A 17,591-nucleotide genomic window follows, 5' to 3' on the forward strand; every position below is an offset into this window, starting at 1 on the left:
TGATGGGCTGAAGCTCAAGGCTGACTTGCACAATCTTGCAAAGTAGTCTGTAGAACAACTCAGTCATGGGTCGGGACACTCAGGACCAAGGTTGCTCTGCTAGGGGTCTTACCCTGACACGGCAAATCTTTTGGCCCAGTTTAAGGATGCAGGGGTGCTGTCAGACTGTCCTGTGCCGGGGTAGCAGCTCACGCTCTAGGTATCAAGGGAGTGTTCATCCCTGGTGGAAACTTGAGTTGTATGTACAGATCCTCCATCCTTAAGTAATACCGCTTCATGCCAGCACCAGTTGAAGTGCAGGCCTGTCATATCCACATACTGACTTTGGCAGGTATACTCTAAGAAACTGGTTCCTTGTCATATGAAACCAAGTATGTGTCTACAGCATGCTTGAGTAAGACCATTTGCAAACTCACTCCTGGAGCTGGACGGGACAGCAACTACTTTCTACTCAAGGTCTTGTGTCTAATCTAAGGACGAGGAGACCACTGCATGGACAATGTGTCCTCTCAACCCTACGGTTCTCTTACAGATGACTGCTTCTTTGGCTAGACTTTGAGACTCTTAGGATTCCCCAGAGATTGGTCTGTAGCATTTCTTCCACACAAAAATAGCTTGGGAAGGAGGAGTCCTAGGTCATCCTCCAGTTGAACAAGTGATCAAGCATGCCATTGTTGCAGCATGTGATTACCCATACTTACAGTTGTGCCACCATTCAGGGTAAATACCCTTTACAGCCCCTTGTTGAATGGAAAAAGTAGCTTACCTGGCATCCATAAGCTAAGTCTTGTGTGATCTCTAAAGTTTAGGGACCACAACATTTTCCTACCTTTACACCAGATAGAGAGTCTAATGCTCTGGACAGATGTAATAATGCATTATACTCTTCTGTCCAAATGGCTAAGGACCCTCAGTAATTTCATCAGTAACAACTCTAAATTCTGAGATACAAAATTACAAGCCTCAGAACAGTAAGATTGAACTTGCAAACAATGGGGACATAATTAGATAAAGTCCAATATCACAGTCTGTGTATTTCCCTATTCTCTGAGGAATTGCATCTTCAGAGTTAATTTTAATGGACAACAACTGTTGTCATCATTGCCTGTTCTTCTGTAGATTTGCTGTTTTTGTAATTCCAGGACATGCCATTACAGTTGTTCTTAGAATTACATTAAGGAGCCAAGTTAATCTCACCTGTCTGAATTCCAATCCTACCCGATCAGTCAGGACTTAGAGAAGTTTGCTTTCTTTCTGAAGCTGGGATCAGAGAGAACTTGGTACAGACTCTGCTTGTAATTTCCACATTAGACTACCATGTGGTCTGCTGTAATTCTGCTATAATTGAGATTGTGCTGACACAGTGGTCAGGACTTCATGGCTATATATGCCTATGTTGGATGTTGTGGCTGCGTTTGTCCTTCCTCAGTGAGGAGCTCTAAAATAATATTCTGGGCACCCAACTCAAGAACAAAGCGCCTTTTGGTCAGATCTGTCAAGATGTTGTGTGAACTGTTAAAGAGAAAGCAGAGCCTCAGCACCCTGGAGGGTCTTTGTGAGACACCAGGTATACCCTCCTCTTCTTTCCCTTGTAGTTCTAGCTGACCCCAGGAGACAAAGCAGCCCTCACCTCACCAGGGGAAGGTTGTCATACATTACATGATCTTGCCACCCAAATGCACTAAAGAAGACAATCCTGCTTGCATGACGGTCTTCTGGAACCACCAATGGGGGAAGAGGTGGTTCTTAAAGTTCACTCCAGCTTAGAAGCCTCTCACCAAAAACATGTTAGTTCTGAACATGTGTCATGCTCATCCACGTCTTAGAACTGCTAGAGTCCCTTCTAAAAGAATTTAGCTAACAAACAAAGACACCAAAGCAGAGCTCTTTGTCAGGCCGTACTGTACCCCTGAAAGGCACTGTAGAGTCTGTCTCATATTTGAAACAAGTGGGATTCAACTCTCATCTCCTCTTGCTGAAGTTGATGATAGTTTCTCTTCCAACTTGCGTGCTAGTCAACATATCTTATGTCCATTCAGATGACTGTCTAGGGAGTCATGCTTCTGTTGACACACGGTACCTGGTTGATGCCAATTAATATGATAGTCCTCATTTTCTGTGCAGTGTGTTACCATCTGGGCTTTCCTCACTGACCTCCATGTTTACCAAGGTGTTGGCTGTGGTGACTTCATCATTACAAAAAGGGAATCTGCATGCATTTTCCTTCGTGGATGATTGGTTTTGGCAGTCCCTTCATGAGACTTCCTTGTAGTGGACATTCCTGTTGTTGCAGTCCCTGAAAGTGGCCTTATACTTGAAGAAGTCCTGTATGATCCCTTCTGAGTAGATTGCCTTCGCAGATGCATAGTTGGTGAGATTCCAGTGTCAGTTGTTCCTTCACTCAGAGAGGGTCCTGAAAGTCAGGGCATTGACAGCCTGGATGTGGATACACTGCAGGGTCCATCATCAGACTATACTGCATCCTTCTGGCTTGCTATGTGCAATGCTCATCAGGGTGCTCTGGCCACACAAGGATTAAGGTGTAAAAATGTACAGTAAGGTGCAGAGCAATGCAACTGCATTCTCACAAACCTACTTGTAGTGTCAGACCCCTCATCCTAATCACTTCAGTGTGTGTGTGTCCGCTCCATTAGCCCCTTGGTGTGTTCTCTCCAATTCCTGCAGCTGAATCTTCTGAAAATCTTGACACTCAGCTCCTTCACATTTCAAAGGTCACTTTCTTCCCCGGAGAAAGGCATCCATTTTAATAAGTTTTCTTGGACTAGAAGGCTAAGGAGTTAGAGGCCTGTATGTTCCAGTCCTTATTCTGTCAGTCAGTCTGTCTTCTGGTGTCTAAATAAGCACACTGCAGTAGCCTTATGCAGAGAGGCACTGTATGTTTTATACCTGGCCATAAACAAAGGCATCACTCTCTCAGCATTTCCTATCTCAGGGAAACTGAAGATGCTTGCAGGTTCTTTAAGCCACTCCTTCAGCCCTTTCCTGAAGTTGCAGACACAGACTGTGTCTTGTTTGGATCTTCCATGGGGCACTCCACAGATCTGACTGTTTAACAGGGAATGGTAGAAGTAATGGTGAATGCAATATCTGAACTGTGACTTGGGAAATTCCTGTAAATCTTTCCACTCACCATTCTCACCAATTCTTTGCCTTACGATAAAGTGTGGGAAAGAAAGGTAAATGTTACTTTTCTTTTCCTTTTTCCTCCCTGTAGCAGACTATTAGTTGCTACAGACTTCGCTTCCCGTTCACTGGATCTACTGAACCCACCTTACTCTCCCTGTTATGTGCAATACCCCAATAAAACAGCACGCCACTTTTGCGGCATGGAGCTCATCAGCCTGTCAAATCTTCTGGCCTTGGTCAGAGGTGTCTTCACAATTGCAGTGATGACCAGCTCCACCTCGGTGCCTGATTGGTGATGTAGACCCACTGATGCCCACTAAATCTTTTGGGTTTAGTGGGCATTAATAGTTGCATAGAGGCAGTTGTACCGAGGAGGAAGAAGTACACAAATAACTCAAAAAAAAACAAGCCACCCTGGTGGAATCACAAAATCTGTAGGCTGTATAACAGAAGGAAGAAAATCATGGCAAAAATTAGGAGGTGCAGCACCCAGCAGGATAAAAGCACTCTCATCAAACTAAACAAACATCTCAAAGGACAACTAAAGTCTACCAAAGCCAAATTTGAGGTGAATTTGGCCTCCCAGGCCAAGGACAACCACAAGGCATTCTGTAGCTATGTCAGCAACCTCAAAGGCAATACACAGTTGTGTGCAAAGCTAGTTGTAAATGGAGCCACCAATACTGAGCCAGAACATATAGCAAACCTACTGGCTGATAAATTTAGCTCCAACTTTACCCCTCTCCCCCCTTCAACCTTCCCTCAGGAAATACCATCAGATATAACTCCCCCTACTATCACTAGGGAACAGGTGCTTAATGCTCTCTCCAAAGCCAAGAACACTGCATAAATGGGCCCAGACCACATCCCAGGATGCCTTCTAAATAGCATGAAACATGACCTATCAAGACCTCTGGAATTGCAATTTAACTGTAGCCTCCAAACAGGCTTTGTGCCTCATGAATGGAGAACAGCAATAGTCATCCCTCTGCACAAAAGTGGGCCATCTACAAACCCTGGAAACTACAGACCTATAAGTCTCATGAGTCTTGTATGTAAAGCTGTGGAAAGAATTATCATGAAAATGATCAAAAGTGATCAACCCAGTTTTGTTTTCTTAAGGGCAGATCATGCCCACTCAACCTAGTAGAGTTGTTTGAGAAGGTCACCAAAACAATGGATGAGAGCAAAATAGTTCACACTGCCTACCTTGACATGGCCAAGGCATTTGACACAATACCCCACTTGGGCATTGTTGACAAACTCAAGAGGTTAGGTATAAACTCGTATGTCACCTGCTGGATAGCCAACTGGCTCACAGACAGGACCCAAGAAGTTAGAATTGGGGAGTCCACCTCAACAAAGAGGCCAATCACAAGTGGAGTCCCTCGGGGATCAGTCATTGGACTGCTCCTTTTTGGCATTTACTTCTCCGAAGTCAAGGCCAGTGTCAGTGGTCTCTGGCTGACTAAATTTGCAGATGATTCCAAATTAGGAGCTGTTATTGAATCCCACACTGACACAAATATTCTCCAGGAGGGGCTGACACAGGCAAATAACTGGTATCAGAGCCATGGACTAAAACTAAATGCCAAGAAATGCATAATAGTATCCTTCGGGAAGTCATCCACCCCTGGTAACTATCATATTGACAACACACCCCTTAGAGTTGAACCAGTAGTCAGGGACTTGGGGACGCACATAGATAGTAATCTAGCCTTTGACCATTATTTGTCTACAGTAGTGAGGAAGTCATTCTAATCTGCGCAACTTATAAACAAAGATTTGGTATCTTAGTCCAAGGAAGTCATTGTTCCCACTGTATTCGCCATTCATTAGACCTATCATTGAGTACAAAACCCCTTTTGGTATTTACCTTACTAGGCATAGCCAACAATTGGAACATCCACAGAGGTTCCTCAGTAAAAGAATACAGGGCTTAAGTAAAATGTCCGGTGCAAACTGCCTCAAGGCTCTATCCCTGTATTCTGTCTCCTACAGGCTTTTGAGGGGAGATCTATACCTGACATATACAGGGCATTGTCAGACCCCACTCTGATGGACCTCCTGCATATCCACAAAACAAACAGCACCAGAATTACCCATTCTAAGGACTTAAACCTTGCCTGTGATACAAATAGGACCTGCTGGAGAGACAGGTATGTATCCCAGAGATTACCCTGTCTCTGGAACAGGCTCCCCATCCATGTGAAGCAGAGTTCCTCCCTAACCCAATTCAAGTACAACTTGGACATTTGGATGGGGAACAGGAAATTCATCTCTGGTTTGGCACCTGTGTCTCGAATGAACACAGGCAGTTTGTAAATAGTGCATCTCCCAGGCCCTAGCTTGTAAATGTTTCATCTCCCAAGCCTCTGCTTACACGTATCAAAGGTATCAGAACTTGTCAGAGACTTGGGATGCATGGCTAGGGTTAGAAAGGCCCTTGTGGTCATTAGCCTAGTAAACATCTATCAGAAATGACTGAGTCTGCAGTGAAGCCTTTTGCTCACTGACTCCGGCTGGAAGTGGAAACAGTTTTACCGCCATGTTGAAATGGACAAGGTAAGATGGGTCAGCTATATGTCTATCACAACCTCTAGAAAACCGGACCATGGTGAACCTGCAGCAGCTGGACATACGGCTCCTTAATGGAGTTGTGCATCTCTGCTCACCTTTGAAAAAGCCCTCCCTTCCAGAAGATTTGAACTTCAAGATGGACAGGTTTGCTCAATCATTTGTTCAAACTCTCAAATTCAGTAGCTTTGAATATACTATCTTTAAAAATAGTTTTCCTCATAGAAATAACCTCTGCTCACAGGAGCTCTCTGCTTCATATTCTCTTGTAGGGAACTATAGTTAATCTTTAATAAGAATTTGGTATCCTTTAGGAGTAATACGAATTTCACCCTAAATATGGTTTCATAAATATCCTGGACCACTTTACTTGCTAGTTTAGAAAATGGGACAGAGAAAGCCCTTCACTGTCTGAATGTGTAGTGTCTACTCAGTCAGCACTTAATTGAAGTAATTGCATACACTTAGGAAAACTTAACAGTTCCTCCTTTCCTGCACTTCAGGGAGGGAAGAGCTCACAGTTACCAAATAAACTCTTTCTAAGCTGACTGCCTGCTGCATTATTTTTGCCTTAAAGCAGCCAACCTCCTGCTGTGAATGATGAGGTCAGTGACCTTCCTCTACAAGTGTGACTGCTTTCAGTGCTTGTTTTAAAGATGTCTCCAGTACACACATCTGTGCCACAATCACCTAGTCAGCAGTGCATATTTTTACTAAGCATCTTTTTCTTGAGTATGAATCAAAGAGTCAGACTTCCTCTGGCAGGTCTGCTTTGGGTCTCTCGGCCTTTTGAACCATGGTACTTGGTGTGTTCTCAAGTACCTTCCATCTTAGTGATTACTGCCTGAGATTCAGTGCAATCATAGGAGCCATCATGATGGGTCGGAGGTATTAATCTATGGCAGGGCCTTCCTTTCTAGATCCCATATACCTTCCTGCTATCCTTCCTTTGCTTGGCCAGCCATTCCATCCAGCCTTACCTGTTGGAGTTTCTTGTATGTTGTGCAAGTGTACACCTCTATTTCTAACTAGCAGTGTAGATGTCATATTATTATGTCTTTTATATTGTAATATTTTTTATTTAATATTTCTATGCAGAACAGTCAATAACAACTAAAACAAACACATGACAGAGCATTGTTTGACAGATCCCCCCAGATATGATTTTATCCTTAGCAAAATTTGATGAAAAGTAACATTTTCCATTCCTATCTCAAATCAGTTAGCATTTAGATGTGAATTTCTGTTATTCATAGATTTCCCAATCACATGACCTACTGTAGTAAGTTTTAAAGAAAAAAATGGTGTTTAGTATAGAAAATAAAATTATTAATAAGTTAAATTTTACAAAAAATTAGATGAAAGTGGGGAAAGAAGAGGGAGACAGAGATCCCTTTAAGTAAATTCCCCAGTTGTGTCCTTGTAAGCCATGATATTCTCATTGTTGGCTGTGGTCAAACTGGTAATCGAAGGGGCTAGGTGTGTTTGTATCAGCTGCCGACATCCTGTTGTGTGCCAGTACCAAGCACATGTATTCTGAGAATATGAGTTCCAGAGAAAAATGCTGAATTATGGTCAGTGGAGAGAGTGAACTCAGTCATAGAACAAATGAAGGAGAATACTATTGTACATCAACTGGTATGGTAAGAAAGTATCTGTAATTGTCACGACTAATAAAGCATATATTTAATGTTATCCTATTCTCTGCATACTACTGTCTCTGATATTTCTTGCAGGCAATCCTGTGTCAGCAGTCGTCACCTGTAATCTTTTCGTTGTTCCTGCCTTGAGAAAAATGCAGGGAATCCTTGACCCAAGGCCGACAATTATTAAAGCAAGGGTAAGTACATTTCCTGTATGCACAGGTGTGTGTGTGTGTGTGTGTGTGTGTGTGTGTGTGTGTGTGTGTGTGTGTGTGTGTGTGTATGTGTGTATGTGTGTGTATATGTATACACTCTGATATATATGTTCAGGCAGTTATATTTTATGCTTTTACTATGTAAGTGTTTCTTTAATACATATTTATTTTTTTGTTCTATTTTTACTCATTTTTATTAACTTTCATTACATGCAGAAATTCATACAGTCTTTTGTTTTAAATTAAAATAAAGTACAGGAGAACTTCATTTAGCACATCCGTATTTCTTCATTTATTTATTTATTGGTACTTGTTTACTGAAAAGGTCCAAATTAATAGTGTCCTTTTTCAGAGGCGGTACAGGAAAAAATGATCCATTATATAAACACCATGGACATAATTTACATTGCTTCATTTACAGTCGCTTTCATTCATGATCAACAGTTCTGTTATTCAGACATCACTGACATCAGTTCCATCATATACATACACTTTTAATTAAAAGTAACAGTTGCATGGGCTGTATATGAATGACTTTTTTTTTAATGCAGGGAGGTATATGCATGGTGATATCATCAGTATGTCAGGTTAACTAGGTCACAAGATAAGATAAAGAGTTAGAGTAGCCCAGAGAAATGAAGGAGGGTAAGGAGGCATAAGGAAGATAGAGGAGATGAGATGACAGAGGCGGGTGTAGTTGTGATAATAGTACATTAGGTTTTCTGCAACAGAATGTTATGGCACAAATTCATATAGCAATATCAGTACCGGTTTATCCAGGGGTGGTGCAGGTGCACAGCCATTTACCTATCAGGTGTTGCTTCAGGTGCCATTTAAAGTCTTTCAGGTTGTGTTGTCTGGTATTCGGGTTATTAGCAATGCAGTGTAAACACACGGACTTATGAAGAGTAATCATTTGTTAGTGGAGTGTAGAGGTTTCTTAATAGTATCAGGTTGAATGATGGACTGAGAAGATGGGAAATTATCAGATGTGTTCAGTAGTTTGAAGGTTGTAATTAATTGTGAGTACAATACAGAGAAATTTAGTTTGACCCCATTTAGTTGTTTAAGAAAGAGGTATTGACGTGATCTATATTGCTGGTTGGTTGCAAATTAATTACTTTATTTTATCATTGTTATAATTTTGCTGACAGTAAAAAGTTGAGATTAATTAGGATAAGAGAGAGACATTTATTTATTTATTTGACATTTAACTGAGTTGGTCCATCTCAGCCAGTAGCCCATTTGCAGTGGAGACCCGAGGAGAAAAGTTAAGAGCAAAAAGTACAGAACAAAAATAGTATTATATACACAAAAGCATATAAGAATACAGGAAAAGATAACAAAAAAAACTTGCTGTAGTTAATACATTTGCAAAATGAGTTTTGCGTTGTTTTTTAAAAAAAAAAACAATGGTGGTATTAGATAAGAGAGAGAAAAAGAGAGAGCAGTATTAATATAGGACATATCATAAGGCAAGATATTAAAGTAGAGCTTAATTATAGTAAAGAGAAGATAGTTAAAGTAGAGCTTAGTATAATCATATTTACAAGAGTTATAGTAACCTAGCTCGTGGAGTTAAAAAAAAAAAAAAAAAAAAAAAAAAAAAACAGTGTGATGGAGAGTAGAAAACGTAGAGGAGTCTAATACAGGAAACTGGTGAAAACGGGGTGTGGCGGGTAAGGTAGGGGGAGGAGTTGATTTAGCTCTTTTTTGAAGTGCTTAGGGTGGGAGATGGTTCTTATGTACGAGGGGAGTTTATTCCAGTCTTGGGTTACAGTGTATTTGTTTTCCAGTGTTATTGCTAGGTTTATGGATATCAAGGAGTTGTTCATTGGCTGTATGGAGAGGATGCTTGGGAGTGTAATAGGTTACAAGGGAGGAGAGAGAGAATCAGAATGTAGCTTTGTATAGAATAGTGTGTGTGAATCGAAATTGAGACAGTTGGAGCATTTGGGGAAATTCTAGCCATTGGAGTGTGTTGGGAACAAGGCAGTGGTGAGAGTTATGTGGTGAGTTATTAGCAAATCTAGATATTTTGTGGTACGTTTGTTCTAACGTAGATAAAATTGTAGATTGGATGTTAGTAAGAAGTGGGGTAGCATAGAGAAGTGAGGGAAGGAGGATTGCCTGAGCAAGGGTGAGTTTAGTGTCAAAGGTAAGAAATTTCTTATTTCTGTATAGTAGACCTAGTTTTTGATGGGTTTCTGAATACTTTGCTGGACATGCAAGTTAAAATTTAGTTCATTATTGATAATAGTACCTAAAAGCTTAGTGTGGGGTTCTGCTTTAATGGTAGCCTTGTCTAGGAATGTGATGACAAAGGCTGGTTTGTGGTGTGATACAGGTCAAGGAAGGAATAGCAGAAGTTTGTTTTTTTAGGAGTTAAGAGGAGGTGGTTGTCAAAGAACCACTTTTCGATGGACTGGAATGAGTCTTGGGTGTGTATGTGGAGTTGAGAGATATTGGAGATGGAAATGAGTGTAGAATTGTCGTTGTATTGAATAAGGGAGAACTATTTGCAAGCAGTATAGACGTCATTAGTGAAGATGTTAAACAGAAGGGGGCCAAGGATGGAGCCCTGGGGGACTCCCAATTTGATGGGTAAGAAGGAGGAGCAGGAAGTGAGCCATCAGACTGATTGTTGCCTATTGGAGAGGTAACCTGCAAACAAACCAAGTGAGGGTACAAAGAGATTGAGATTGGATATCTTGGATAGAAGTAAAGAGTGTGAAAATGTATTGAAGGCTTTGTACAGGTTGAGGAAAAGGCAGAATAGTAGTTGGTTGTTGTCTCTGGCCTCGGCTACAGTGTGAGTAAAAGATAACCATGCAGGGGCAGTACTGTGGTTTGGCCTGAAACCATGTTGAATGGGAGTTAACAGGTTTTCCTGGAAAAGAAAATTCAGTAGCGGGGTATGGATGCATTTTTCAAGTATTTTTGAGAGAGGGGAAAGTATGGCTATGGGTCTGCATTTAGATGGGTCAGTAGAATTTCCATCTTTATGCAGTGGAACAATGTAGAAGGATTTCCAGATGTCTGGGACTGTGTCTTCTTGAATGGATCTATCGATTAGCAAAGATATAGGATAAGCTATGGATTCAGCAGCTAGTTTGAGGAAGATGGGGAGATAGGCTGTCTGCAGAGGGAAACCAGTGTTTAAGTTTGAGCAGGAGTGATTTGATGTAAACAATGGTGACTGGTTTAAGGGAGAAAGGGATTCTGTTGCATGGGTTAGAAGAGATGGGAGGGGGATCAGGGTTGTGGTTGGAGTGATTAAGATTTTGGATAGTATCTTTGAAGTAATTGTAAGAAGGGTAGCAGTTTCTAGTAGAGTATTATTTGGGAAAGGGGTGGGAGTGGAAGGGTTTCACAAGTGAAGAATTTTTTGTTTATAGTAGACCAGAAATTTTGTGGGTTAGATTTTCTGTTGATTTGGGGTGAGTTGTAGAATTTTTTCTTATCTTTAACTAGTTTTTTAGAATGGTTCCTGAGTTCTCTCTAGTTTTGGAGCAGAGAAGGAGATTTGGTTTTAACCCAATCTTTCCAAACACTGTCTCTTTTATGCATAAGGGATCAAGTTTCTTTAGAGAGCCAGGGGGCATAATTAGCTTTAAATCTAATTCTCATAGAGGGGACAAGGGAGTTGAAAATATCAAGGAATATTTGATTAAATTTCAGCACAGCTTCAGTGAGATGGAGCTGCTGGAGGAAGGACCATTTTATGTTTGATAATGTGGAGTAAATTTGTTGGCATTTAAAATTTGACAGTTTACGGCAGTCTCTGTAAGTGTGTTTAGGTGATTGGAGAGAGTATCTAAGGATGTGGGTGGGAAGATGATCATTCAAGGGATTGTGGTAGAGATCAGGGGTGTTTGTAAGAATCCAGTCTAGGATTGGCAGGAGTAGTTTTGTGACAAGTTGGTGGAATCCATGTAAGTTAATACAGAGGTCACTCCGCAAAAGCTTCCAAATTGACCAAAAAACTCTGAATATCCTAAAGGCATTGCTGCTCTCTGCTAGGAGTCTAAAGAAAAAGCTTCACTCCCTACAAATAAATGCCAAAAATATATTATCATAACATTTGGGAAATTATCTGCCCCAGAGAAATACCATATTGACTGTACACCCATAAAAACTGACTCACTTGTTCAAAATTTGGGAATTTATGCGGACAGTGACCTAACTTACGACCATCATGTATCCATTATCCTAATGCCTCTGTGTATTACCTTTTGTACAGTACAAACTCTGTCACAGCTTTGTTAGAAGATGGAGCAGCAAAATAGTGAACGTCGTCTATTTTTAAGCAACAGTTGTGGTAATACCTAGTATTTGTAGGGCAGTTTTGTGAAACAATTAAGAATTTAGATAAACAGCACCTGAATTTTGATTTGTTATTTGGGCTAATCTTTGCAACCCCCTTTTAGCCCCAGCACAGATCAAAAGAATAATACACTGATGAGGCACAGAATAAAATACAAGGTATATAGGGTTAAGTTACTAAATACAAGTTACAGCAAGCAGTCAGAAAAGACCAAAACACTTTCTAAAATGCAGCAGCGCAACTACAGACAAAGAGTACTAGGGCTAATAACTTTGTATCTGGAGTACTTTTTTTTTTTTATTCCTCTGGTTCACTTTCTAGCTGGAGTGCTTTTTGTTTACTGCTTGCATGTCCTCGTGAGTTTTCCTTGGGGCTTCTTTTTTCCCTTCCTTCCCAAAGACTTGTGGTGGATGAACTAACATTTGCATTTGTAATGTGCGTTTCTGTTTTTATGTGTGTGTGTGTGTGTGTGTGTGTGTGTGTGTGTGTGTGTGTGTGTGTGTGTGTCCTGTGTCCTGTGAGCGGTGTCCCATGCAAGGATAGTTCATGTTTTACTCTTGTCACTTGCCAGAACTGGCTCCAGCTTCCTGCATCCCATAATTTGATAACGTTGGTACTGAAGATGTCTGGTTGGGATTGGCAAACATGTCTTTAAGTCAGCCTTTAAAATATGATATGTTTCTGACTAAGATCATTGCCTTTCTTGTATTTCTGTTAATACTGATGCTTAGGTTACCAGATTTACAATCAAACAATATTTTATGGCTTTTTTTTACATTGACCATAATGCATGTTTGCACATTTCTAGGTTTGCCCTTTTGGGAGATACACTTCATACCTGCTGACACGTTTGATGCACTTTTAACAAATCCATTCCATTGTTTTGCATTTTCCTTACCATATCTTACAATCTGTGCAATGCTGTATAGCATTCAGTTGCTTCCTTTGTTTATTTTTTGGGAATTCTCTATTTCTGTTTTAGTGCAGAGAAACTGTCTCACATTATGTGTAAATTCTTGTCTGTCTTGCCAGTTTAACAACCATGTCATCTCCAATAATACACATTTTTCCTTGTGCAGTTATCCTGTGATGTTAAATTAGACCCAAGACCTGAATACCATCGATGCATATTAACTTGGCATCACCAAGAGCCCTTACCTTGGGCACAGAGTACAGGTGAGTCATAGTGTATTCATTGGCATAACCAAGAGCCTTTATCTTGGGCACAGAGTACAGGTGAGTCATAGTGTATTAATTGGCATAGCCAACAGCCTTTATCTTGGGTACAGAGTACAGGTGAGTCATACTGCATTCATTGGCATAACCAAGAGCCTTTATCCTGGGCACAGAGTACAGATCAATCATAGTGTATTCACTGGCATCACCAAGAGCCCTTACCTTGGGTACAGAGTACAGGTGAGTCATAGTGTATTCATTGGCATTACCAAGAGCCCTTACCTTGGGTACAGAGTACAGGTGAATCATAGTGTATTCATTGGCATAACCAAGAGCCTTTATCTTGGGCACAGAGTACAGGTGAGTCATAGTGTATTCATTGGCATAACCAAGAGCCTTTATCTTGGGCACAGAGTACAGGTGAGTCATAGTGTATTCACTGGCATCACCAAGAGCCCTTACCTTGGGTACAGAGTACAGGTGAGTCATACTGTATTCATTGGCATCACCAAGAGCCCTTACCTTGGGCACAGATTACAGGTGAATCACAGTGTATTCATGGTTATTCTTGGCAACTACTACTGATTTTTTTTCCTTCTGCTTTTATGTCTGTGGTAAATAAGTAGTAAAAACATGAAAATTGCTAGACTTTTCTGAAATGTCATCTGATAGCACTAATATTTTTCATTCAGCATTCTTTCATGTGAGAATATTTATTTTGGGGCAACTTAAAAAAAAAGATATGGGCTACAGCATACATTTTGCTAACTTCGCTCTTCATGAGAGTGTTTTTTTTCCCCATAGAGGTTGAGTATATGCTGAAGCAAACACACTGACATGCCTATATTTATATTTACAGAAAGAGAGAACATTACTAAGGGGGGCTTTCATTTTGGATGAGTACCAAAACTGCTTATTGATCCCGCATCCCAGAGCAGGGTGAAATGATGAGCTGCTAGGGGATTGCGGTATCTGTAACACAACAAACACTAAAGAAAATAGACGTTGTTTACACAAGCATAGCTATTGCACAACATTTCCACTTTCACATGGCAACACAAGCTTCTAACAGTCTCAGTATTTTTTTGTTTCACCACAATGAGAGTCAGAATTTCACAACCAGTGACACAGCATTAATCACTTATTCTTTTTTAGTATCTTGTGTGTGTATATGATTAATGCTGCATCACAACCAGTGCAACACCATTAATCACTTATTTTTTAGTATCTTGTGGGTGTATACGATTAATGCAGCATCACAGCATTAATCGCTTATTTATTTATTTTTTTTTATTTACAATACCTTAAGAAGCACATACATACACACACACACACACACACACACACACACACACACACACTCGCGTGCACGCACTACCAAATGTAAGGGAACGCAGACTGCAATAGTAGGCCAAAAAGTGCAAATTGTTTTTGAAAAATATTTATATGGTTATACTATGCCTTGGAATTGGAAATGACCCTAGTAAATTGTGGTTTATGGCATAAGAAAAAAAAAAAACATAATCTTCCCAGAGTCAGATATATAAAAGATTTGTTGCATATGTGCTGTTAATAGTGGGGTTTCTGTTGACCTTTTCATGTATTAAGGACTAACAGAAGATTTAGCACCATTTCAGTGTGTTCCCTGACTTTCCCTCCTGAAAGACAGTAACTACTGGTTTCTCAAGATTTCACTGTCATTATCTTGACAAAAGAAAAAGAAGCTAGGCCTGTATGAATGAGTCATTCAACCCAGCAGTATTTATCTTGCTGTTTAACAAAGCAGGTTTCCACACACACATTTGACATAAGATGCTATACAGTGCAGTTTTGGAGGTTACGTGTTAATAAAGAGTTATGACAGCCTGTGAGAAATTAAGGTCAGTCTTTTAAGAGCCATTGTTATTTACCTTTGCTAGTGCTTCCAGAAGGGGTATGCCATTCCTCTCAACCTGTTAGAGCAAAACTTTGGACAGCCATAAATAAAAGTGGGACAAAGGGCCAAAAATAGGGACAATTTTTAAATATTGCTCTTACAATCTTAGAAGACTGGTAGAATAACATGTTTTGCATTAGTATGAATTTTCTGAAGGGTATGAAGTCTGAAACTCAAATGTCTGTCATTATTTTCTAATTTTAGTCTTTAACGATTTGCCACTAATTTGCCAGAAAACCAGAATTTTATGAAAAACAAACTAAAAACATGAGGCAAAAATCTGGACATTCTGCGAAAATCTCTACAATTAAGAGGTATGGGGTAAGCAGTGGAGCTAAGTTTAAGATTCAGGTCTTGTACTCCATTTGGCCTTGTTAGTGCACTCTCTGTCTTTGGTGTTACCTGAGTACTCAGAGGAGATGTGGCAACCATGGTACCTTTGCTAATTGTTTTAATAAAGGTTAAGGATGTCAATACCACAATGGAACCAGATCTTTTAGGGCCGTCTGTGGCATCTGCCTATTGAATCCAGTAACAGCACCTTCTCTGCAGGCAGTTTTAGGTATTTATTAGGGATGGTTCTTAGGAATTCCTGGGCTACTGTCATCCATTTTGGTGATGTCACACCAGTCTGCCACTGTTATCAGTTAACCTTCAGTGATGCTAAAAGTAAATGTGTCGGCTCTGTGCTTGTCACCTCTGATTTTTAATGCTTACACTGAATATTGTGTGTCAGGGGATGCAGGCTGGCTTTTTATATCTGTTTGTCCCAAAGAAACAAGAATAGGTTCCTGTTACTATACTGTAAGAGAGCTTGTCCTTTGGTTATCTGCTTAGAACTGCTTTGCACAGAAGTTATAGCCAGTTGATCAAGTAGAATAAATAGGCTGCTATTCCTTGGAAGTTTCTGAGCCTGCATAATAGGTTCATAAGAGGTTACTATGGTAAGGTCCTAGGGCCTTTGCAAGCCTAGACATGTAAAAAAAAGCAAGTACCCTAGTTGACCGTAGTTAGATGGTCGTTATTTGCAGAGTGATACTGTGATCAGCACCAACTGCCCCTGTCCATGAGGGTCATCGGTGCCACCCCCAAGGGGCATTTGCAGTTTCTCATCCAGTTGTCAAGGTTGAATGTAAATATGGTCATTGAGGATCTCTGCTTCACATGAAGTGGGAGCTTATTCCAGAGGAGCAACAATCTCTGGCACACATGTCTGTCTCTTGCACAAGTTCTATTAATGTTAGAGGCTAGGTTGAGATCCCTGAAGTGAGTGACTCTCGTCCCATTTGATTTGCGGATGTGCAGCATTCTCATTAGGGCACTGTAGTCCAGGCACAGGTCACCTGTCAGCAGCCTGTATAATACAGAATACAGTGATAGAGCTTTCAGTCTTTCCCTGTAGATCATGTTTTGGAGTCCATGAATTCTCTTGGTAGAAACCTCTGTGGTCTCTCTAGCTGCTGCAGGTGTCTGGTGAGATACATACAGAAGGGGGCATTGTACTCAATCAGTGGTCTATTAAGGGCTGAGTACAGCAGAGTTGCAACGTCCTTGGTCTTGGATGTGATGCCCTTATTTATGAGATGAGCAGTGTATAAAGCTTTCCTTACTACTGTGGATACATGGTGATCAAAGTGTAGATTGCTCTCAGCCTGCATTCCAAAGTCTTGCACCACTATATTTGAGCTTAGAGGGGTGCTATCTATATCATAAATAGCAGGGCCTACATTTTTGCCAAAAGGGAATAATGAGGCATTTTTTCGCATTTAATTTTAGTCCGTGGCCCCAGCACCAAGCATTTGTTTGTGTCATTCCCTTCTGTAATTTGTTGATATTACTGGGGGACTCTACAATTGCACCCAGTTTACAGACATCTGCAAATTTAGTAAGCAGCAGGCCATCTACTTTGGCCTTGACTTCAGGAAAATAAATTCCAAACAGCTGAGGGCCCAGTACAGATCCTTGTGGTACACCACTGGTAACTGGTCTACTGGTGGAAGAAGCTTCCCCAGCTTTAACAGTGTACACTGTATCTGTGAGCCAGTTTGCTACCCATCTAGTGACAAATGGATTAATACCCATCTGGGAGAGTTTCTCAATGATCCCTAAGTGAGGAATTGCATCAAAAGCCTTGGCTAAATCAAGATAGGTGATGTCTACTACTTTACACTCATCCAGGACCTTGGTGACTTTCTCAAAGAAGTTCACAAGGTTTAATAAGCAAAATCTACCCTTGACAAAAGCAAATTGGGTTGGGTCAAGAATTTGAAGATTGCCTATGCCCTGGTTGATAAGGTCCATGATGATTCTTTACATGGCCTTTCAGATAAGGCTGGTCAGGCTAATGGGTCTATAGTTCCCAGGGTCAGTTCTTTTGTGCAAGGGGATTACTGTTACTGTTCTTCACTCATCTGGCACAAAACCAGTGCTCAGTCAGTGGTTAAAGAGACAATTAAGTGGTTCCACTAGGTTTTGTTTTAGATTTAGTATGCAGCCTGGAATGTTGTCTGGTCCCATAGAGGTCATATTTTTGGCCTTGGAGAGAGTGTGAATGAGCTATTTTTTGGAGA

The 17,591-nt window shown here is 40.7% G+C and overlaps 1 protein-coding gene across 35 annotated transcripts in view; it reads left to right on the top strand.

Annotated features, from left to right (window-relative positions):
- Positions 1–17,591, top strand: part of GPHN (gephyrin) — a 2,535,134-nt gene that overhangs the window by 2,502,764 nt on the left and 14,779 nt on the right. For all 35 annotated transcript variants that reach the window (XM_044073932.1, XM_044073937.1, XM_044073941.1 and 32 more), the window contains 2 exons: positions 7,461–7,564; positions 12,989–13,085. In XM_044073932.1, the coding sequence (XP_043929867.1) occupies positions 7,461–7,564; positions 12,989–13,085 (201 nt within the window). The remainder of the gene's footprint in view (positions 1–7,460; positions 7,565–12,988; positions 13,086–17,591) is intronic.

This window comes from Protopterus annectens, chromosome 6.part0 (genome assembly GCF_019279795.1).
Source record: "Protopterus annectens isolate FY-2018-M chromosome 6.part0, PAN1.0, whole genome shotgun sequence".
Lineage (NCBI taxonomy): Eukaryota > Metazoa > Chordata > Ceratodontiformes > Protopteridae > Protopterus > Protopterus annectens.